At 46.3% G+C, this 8,052-nt stretch overlaps 1 protein-coding gene across 1 annotated transcript in view; it reads left to right on the top strand.

Annotated features, from left to right (window-relative positions):
• The window catches only part of RMND1 (required for meiotic nuclear division 1 homolog), a gene marked incomplete at its 5' end in the record, with an annotated part of 32,399 nt that extends 24,637 nt beyond the window's left edge, over nucleotides 1-7,762 (top strand). Inside the window, 2 exons of the mRNA XM_079716164.1 lie at nucleotides 6,618-6,734; nucleotides 7,577-7,762. Of these exons, the coding sequence (XP_079572290.1) occupies nucleotides 6,618-6,734; nucleotides 7,577-7,609 (150 nt within the window). The 3' untranslated portion in view covers nucleotides 7,610-7,762. The remainder of the gene's footprint in view (nucleotides 1-6,617; nucleotides 6,735-7,576) is intronic.
• Between the last annotated feature and the right edge of the window lie 290 nt (nucleotides 7,763-8,052).

Genomic DNA, 8,052 nt, shown 5'->3' with positions numbered 1-8,052 from the left:
GGTTCCCTAGGGCTTGGAGGTGGGGTGGTGGGTAGGGCAGTAGATTCCAGAGGGGCACAAGGGATCTTGGGGTGATGGAAATGCTGTGGTGTTACTTACATAGGTGTCTATCTGTGAAAAGTCTTCAAATTGTATACTTAGAATGGAAACAAGTGCATATTACTGTATATAAATTATGCCTCAAGGAAAACTTGAAAATAAACCTTTTGTGAGAATTCTTTACTGACATTAAACAAAAGCATCAACCTTGATGAGCAGCCTATTTACTAGGGGCGAATTTGAAAGCGCTCAAGAGTTACGGCTTTTGGATGTCTCCCCTTTTTCTCTTGGAATGAAGACGTTGGGTGGAACCACGATCGTTGGGATGAAGTATAAAGATGATCGGCACCGGGCTTCCCTGGTGGCGCAGTGGTTGAGAGTCCGCCTGCCGATGCAGGGGACACGGGTTCGTGCCCTGGTCTGGGAAGATCCCACATGCCGCGGAGCGGCTGGGCCCGTGAGCCATGGCCACTGAGCCTGTGCATCCGGAGCCTGTGCTCCACAATGGGAGAGGCCACAGAAGTGAGAGGCCCGCGTACTGCAAAAAAAAATTTAAAAAAAAAGATTATTGCCACCAAGCAGATGCATCAGACCTCTTCTGATGACCAGCCTATTGTGCTGAGTTAAGTCAGTAACAGTGGCTGAGCAACAACCAAGGTAAACCGGCTGCCTGGGAAGTGTGCGCTCAAGCATCCTCCCCCTCTGGCCCGACCCCCCATCCTGTGTCCTTCCTCAAATCACGGCATCTTTGATGCCCATGGTGTCCTTCACATGTCCCTCGTGGACAAAAGAGTACAGGAAAAGAGAACAGAATCGCTGAAGTCACCAACGATGAAGGTGGTTTGAGCAGGACACATCCTGCGTGTGTGGTCCAGAGGAGGAGAAGTGTAAAGAGAGGAACTTACTCAGCATGACCACTGCATTCAGCGTGAAAGGCACAGCTGAAGATGAGGAATGTCACAACAGGATCGATCGTGAACACTGACACGCGGTGAAGTGATCAACTAGCTGGACAAGCATCACAGTGCCAAGTAGGGAGGGGAAACCTGGAGGAAGTGCCCCTGCGTCTTCACTTTGCTCAAGCAGAGGGAGGGGATGTGCCAGGAGGGCACTTGGGGTTCGCTGGGGACAGTGCTCCTCTGAGTGGAGAGGCTCCCTCAGTACCCAGTGTGGGGAAAGTGATCGCAGCCTAGGGAGCAGGTGGACCAGGTCCCCTCAGTCCCCAAACTGGAAGAGCCCCAGAACAGGTCAGTTGCGTGGTGTTTTTCAAAAAAATCTTATGTGAGTTCTGTGTAACTATAATGCTGCTGACTTCTGAATCCTTAACTGAGTGCCTGGAATAATGCGTACATTGCACTTAATCTGTGCTGTAAAAAAATAATTCAGGTAGTGTCCTGAAGAATAAAAATAAAGGTCTGTTTCAGTTGGGCACCACTTGCCCATGTACTTGGTGCGCACTCCTCGGGGGCGGCGGTTCACATACCGCATCGTGCTGATCTGACGGCACCGCGGATTCAGTGCCTGTGAGAAGCCTCTTCTCACCTTCTCCGTGTGGCCTCCTCACAAGGCCGGGAGAGAGCACCCACTCCGGTGTCTCTGACTCTCCTTGTAAGGATGTTACTTTAGACCTCACCTAAACCTCATCACCCCCAAAGGCCTCGTCTCCAGATGCCATCACATTGGGGGTCAGGACTTCACCGTGAATTTTGGGAGACCACAAACATTCCGTCCATATTACCAGCAGTCCCTGGAAATCCACTTTAAATTTTCCTTACGAGCTAAAATTTGTTTCTTTTAAATTGTTTTTTATAAATTACATATTCCACATCCTTATTGGAATCTGTGTAGGAACTGGGGCAAGGTGGCTAAAAGTAGTAGCAGGTATTCAGAGGGGAAAAGGGAATTTATATGAAATTGGAGCTGCACTCGTGAGATTCCCCCTCTCCTTCCTTAAAACACAGCAGCGAAAGTGATAGAAGCTGCTTTCCCCGTAAGTATGTGATGAGTACACTCCCCTCTGGAATGCAGGCTTCGTGAAATCAGAGAGCAGGATTGTCTTCTTCCTGGCTCCCTTCCCACTTCTTGGCAAAGGCCTCAACGTAGAATATGTGCTCCATAAATATTTGTAGAATTAATCAGTGATTAAGAGTTCAAAGTGAAACTCACTGTATTCTCCCAGAAAATGCAGTTGAATCTTCTCTATTTCTGTCTCAGCTAATAGCACGACCACCTGGTCAGTCAAGCAGGAAGTTGAAACTCACCATGGTTTCTTGTTTCTCCTTCATCTTCCACATGCAGTCAGAGCATCCTTTCGTTTTCTCCCGAGTGTCATGCATTCATTACCAGATATTTATTGAAAGTCTCTAGGATAGGCCCTGGGCTGGTGAGACAGGGAGGGCTACCAAACTGACCCGCCTTCTGCGCCCTGACTGCTGATGTGCATCTCCCACCCCCGTTCACCCTAATACCTTCTTCTTTGTCTCCCAGCCTCTAGGCTGGGCCCTGTAGCCAGAAGACAGAGACATATCTGTCTTATTCACCATTTCATCTCCTCTGCCCAGCACAGTATAGTAAATATTGAACAAATATTTTAAGAGTGGACAAAGGACTCCCTTACCTGCAGAAGAAAGTTCCAACATGATCGTGCTATGTATTCATTTCTACTGCTGCTGCAACAAATTACCACAGGCTGATTTAACACAGATGTATTATTTTACAGTTCTGTAGGTCCGAAGTCTGACCTGGGAGTCACTGAGCCAAAATCAAGGCGTTGGCAGGGCCGCGTACCGCCCCGGAGGCTCTGGGTGGGAGCCATTTCCTTGGCTGTTCCAGCTCCGAGGGGCCACCCACTGCCCTTGGCTCAGATCCCTCTTCCGTCTCGCATCACTGAGCTCTTCTGCCCGCCTTTCCCACTTTTAAGGACCCTTGTGATTGCACTGGGCCCACCCAGATAATCTAGGATTGTCTCCTTATCTAAAGATCGTCTGACTTAACAACCTTAATTCCTGTACAGTCTTAAGTATCCTTTGCTGTGTAATACTCGTGGGTCCCAAGGATTAGAATGTGAATATCTGGGGGACCATTACTCTGCCTACCACCTGTGGTCTATATAGTACCTCTCACGATTCAGTACTTACCTTTTTTCAGCCTTACCTCCAAGCACTTTCAGGTTTTTCACTATCGAGCTGTACTTGCCTCCATGCTGTTTCCTCTACTAGAAATACTGTCCCCCTGGCACCCCACCTTTTCTTCCTGGCACCTGCCTAGCTAGAGCCTACTTCACATTTACCACCTCTGGGACCCTGTCCCCGTTTTCTTCTGCTCCATTATCTGTGCGCACGAAACACGTCTGATTCTGTAACCAAAGGACATAGGAAGCATGTGTTAGTTGGGGCTCCCTTGCTTGCGCACGACAGGAGGACAATTGGAGTGACCTTGCTTATCCCCGTGTACTGGCTCACGGGGCTGAGAAACAGGAGCAGGTGTGAAACAGGGAATGTCTGTTGCACAGACCCAGACGGGTCACCAGGACTGTTTCTTGCCTCAGCATCCCCCGTACCAATTTGGCCTCATCCTTTCCTTCTTGGTGGCATTCTCTCTGCAATGCGGAGAAAGGACTGTGGGAAGGGGAATATTCGAGCGACGTGTTACTCTGCCTGGCAGCTTCAAAGGACTGGGCCATGTGTCCGTGCTTTGACCAGCCATGTGATGAGGCAACTGGGCCTCACAGTTGGCCAAGCCTGGGTCTTGTACTGACCCTGTCTCCCCCTTGGGCTTTTCGGGGGAGGGGAGAGGGGTTGGTGTCAGGCGGGTAGTGATACGAAGATTGGCAGCATCACGTGGTTGGAAACAGGGAAGAGTAACTCTCCAAAGCAAGGGGGCAAGAGGAGAGGGTGCCGGGCAGGTAGCAGGTGGCCATGAGGTAAGTTCTAAACGAGGGAAACAGCGAGGTGCTGTGGGAGTGCTGAGCGAGCAGGAGGTCAGGAGGGGTCACAGAAACCTCGCCTTCAGGCGTGAAGAGGGCGCCGCCCACTGAAGAGTGCTTGGACTAAACCATCTGGGGTTGTTTCATGTCATCGAGAAGGCAATAGCAAGACGTTCGAAGCTCCTGAGCAGGGGAGTGAAACGATCCATCCTGTTTAGGATGAGAACTCTGGTGGCCCGTGCAAACGACACCCGGAAACCCCCCAGCCCATCACCACCACCAAAACAACCAAACAGACCTGTCTGAAGAGGTGACAGATAGTTGATGAAAGCCTACTAGGTGTATTAAGAAATGCTAAGGAGAGGATAGACTCGCCTCCATACAACAAGGACAACTGAAGTGCCAGGGATCCAGGAGTGCAGGATAGAGATCAAAGGTTTCTACGCTGGGTGCCCGAGAGGATAGCGTGACCTGCTTTGAGCTAGGGACCCAAGAAGAGGGATAGACTTGAACAGGATGTCAACTGTAGTTTGAGAAATGCTAAATTTAAGGTTCTGGCAGGAAAATAGTAAAAAGATGTTTTATAGGCAGTTAGAAATTCGGGCAGAGGAGAAATTGGGATTAAGCAGTTAATACTTGGGACTTATCAAAAAACAGTTTAAATCAGTCTTTCTCAAAATGTGGAATACATACACTTGTACAAGAGATGAACTTAGGTAACACATGGACCCTGAAGTAACATGTAAGCTTTGAAGCAAGTAACACTTCGTTCAGAGTTGAGGAGAGATGCTTAGCTTGGCTTTAGTGGCTCTTGACCGGCCCTCTAATGTATAATCTACCACTTTGCCAGGCACCAGGCTCAGCTTTGTGTATCCAACACCATTTCACATCATACTGGTTTTTCATTTTGGCAATGTAGTTTCCTTTTAAAATAAACATTTCTAAGGTGGTTTTTGTGGGTTTTTTTTTTTTTTTGGTTGCACCAGATCTTACTTGCAGCTCACAGGCTCCTTAGTTGTGGCTCGCCAGCTCCTTGGTTGTGGCATGCAAACTCTTCGTTGCAGCATGCATGTGGGAATCTAGTTCCCTGACCAGGGATCGAACCTGGGCCCCCTGCATTGGGAGCACAGAGTCTTAACCACTGTGCCACCAGGGAAGTCCCCATTTCTAAGTCTTTTTGACTTTAAATCCAACTGGCACGTGTATCACAGAAGCAGTGATGGGATGGAAATGACTGAAGTTCAGGAAGTGCCTACACACACCAGATGGGCAGGATCGTGCAGAGAGAGTGCAGAGCTAGAGGACAGGAGGGACAAGATCAGGACTCTGGAAAATGTCATCCACAGGCCAGGGGAGGTCCGAGAAGACTCAGAAAAAGAGTGATGGTCGGAGGCAGAACTTGGTCCCTAGGGGAGAAAAAGCCAAAGGAAGTGTGCATTTCAGGGTGCTGTCAAATGCTTGAGTTAATTGAGGTTTCAGAATCTAACCAAGAAAGGGTGTTACTGTTTAGGAGACATCTGGAAGTTTCGGGGGAGTAGAGGTAATATCTACAACCTCTAAGGGCTAAGGAATAAGTTGGTGGTGAGGAAGTGGAGAAAGAAAATGTCTGTTCTTTAGTCAAAGTTAAAAAGAGGATTGGGTCAGCACTTTGAAGAGAGAGGCAAGCTTAAGGCTGAGCATGTTTGTAGACCAAGAGCAAGCAGCAGCCAATAGAAATAGGAAGACGAAGAAAGGGAGAAAAGAAAGAGGCACTGTTCTGAACATTTATACAAATTGGTGACTACAGGATTACATGAAGTCTGGAAACGTGGGCAAATACGTATTATCAGTGTGGTTCCACGTGTTCGCTCTCATTACTAATGCTCTGTGCAAAATGATAGTAAATATGGTGCACTAGCACATTTCAGTCAGTCCCCAAACATGCATCTGTGATTTGTCTCAGATTTCCACTGACCATACCTGCACTCTGAGCATACGTACCCCAGAAGTTATCAAGGGGAATCCAAAAACTTTTTAAAAATTTGTTTCCAGACTGTGTCATTTCCAAAAGAAAGTGAGATACAGAGAGATTAAGGAAGTATAACTTGCCAGTGGTCACATTCAAGTCTTAAATTCAAAGATTCTGTTTTCTATGAACCCCTCAGCCAGCTTGTGGGGCATCAGAACGCAGAACCTCTGCAGTTAAGCATTAAAAGCAGTGCCATCTAGTGGCGAGTGTGCAGCAGGTCAAGTTTTGTGTTTGGGGGGGCTTGGAACAGTTTTAGTAGATAATCATTGTTCGTCATCTTAAGGCCATGCTAAAAGAATATTTCAGGTTTGCCTTTATTAACTGCTGAAAATCCAAGGGAAGCAACGAAAAACCAGAAATCAAAAACTTTATTTTTAGATCTTCCATCAAAGTCTTATGAATATAAGAGCTTCAGTATGCAAAGTACTTCTTGCAGTCAGATCTGTGCGTTACAGAACGTCTCTAGGTGGATTCACAGAAAGGAGACAAGTAGCACTGGTACTTGCCTTTGGGGAGGGCTGAGGAGCAAGAATTGAAGGGGTGATTTTTCACTGCACACCTATTTCAAACTTAGAATTTTGAAGCATGCGACTGTTATCGTGACTGTTTAAATATACAGGATACTTTGAGATTTTTCTAACGCAGGTCATGAATGAAAAGCTTCAGCACTGCATGGAGCTAACAGATCTGATGCGGAATCACCTGACTGAGAAGAGGACGCTCCGCCTGGAATGGATGATTGTCATCCTTATCACCATAGAGGTTAGGTAACTTTTATGAAAGTAACTTGACAGGAAATAATACCAGGAAAGAGCATGACTGTTCTAAATGTTAAGTCTGTTTGGAAGTGAGGCAGGTTTCAAGTGACTGTGGTAATATTTTGAAAATGCATTAAGTATGATTTTTGGAAAAGTTCCACATTTTTATTTATTTTATTTGGCCATGCTGCGCAGCCTGCAGGATCCCAGTTCCCTGACCAGGGACTGAACCCAGGCCATGGCAGTGAAAGTGCCAAATCCTAACCACTTGACCACCAGGGAATTCCCTCCACGTTTTTTTTTTTTATTATTATTATTTGCTCTTTTTATTTATTAAATAAATTTATTTATTTTTGGCTGCATTGGGTCTTAGTTGCGCACAGGCTCTCTCTAGTTGCGGCAAGCGGGGGCTACTCTTCGTTGTGGTGCGCAGGCTTCTCACTGGGGTGGCTTCTCTTGTTGCAGAGCACGGGCTTTAACCGCGAGGGCTTCAGTAGTTGTGGAGCACAGGCTCATTTGCTCTGCAGCATGTGGGATCTTCCTGGACCAGGGCTCGAACCCATGTCCCCTGCATTGGCAGGCAGATTCTTAACCACTGCGCTAACCTGGGAAGTCCCTCCCTCCACATTTTAAAAGATGGCATTTAGGGAAAGTTCTAGCTGTAAATGTATAATGTTCAACCCAACACCAAGCACCTGTGCCTCAGATCTGCAGCTTGCCCTGTAATAACAAAAGTAATTAACTTCGGGAGCATTTTTCATTAATCACGACCTTAGAAAAGTCATTTTAGCTTGTACCAGTGATTTGCCATGAAATTATTAATACTTCTCACTTTTTATTTGTAAGGTAATGTTTGAGCTGGGACGAGTATTTTTCTAAGTGACGACCAAAGAAAAGTGTCATTGCAAGATATATTGAAGTTCTACAATCAAAAATAAATGCTCACCTGTTGAGATTAATAGGTATTTAATTTTTTTAATCAAGAAATTGTCAGTGATCTTTTTCAGTTTCTAAATGTATTGCTGCTTGAATAAAAACTATAAAGAATCCGGCATTTGGGTCTATAACACTGACAGTTTGCAAGGATAATGTTCATTTTATATTTTAAAGAACTTTGGATAATCTGGGCATCTGGGGAATTTGGGCATTGCTCCCAACCTTTCCCCAGGGAATCCCAAGCTTGGCCCTAAGAAAACCATACAGGAAGTCCAAAGTGTTGAAATTTATAAAGTAAGTAGGCTTTTTAATGGCAAAAATGAACTTTGTATACCTATTTATTTTTAGGTGGCATAATTTGAGTCTGACTGCTCACTGGCACTTTC

This window comes from Hyperoodon ampullatus (assembly GCF_949752795.1).
Source record: "Hyperoodon ampullatus genome assembly, chromosome: 12".
Lineage (NCBI taxonomy): Eukaryota > Metazoa > Chordata > Mammalia > Artiodactyla > Ziphiidae > Hyperoodon > Hyperoodon ampullatus.
The sequence above is the reverse complement of the archived record's forward strand: the minus strand, read 5'-3'. Positions and strand labels throughout refer to the sequence as shown.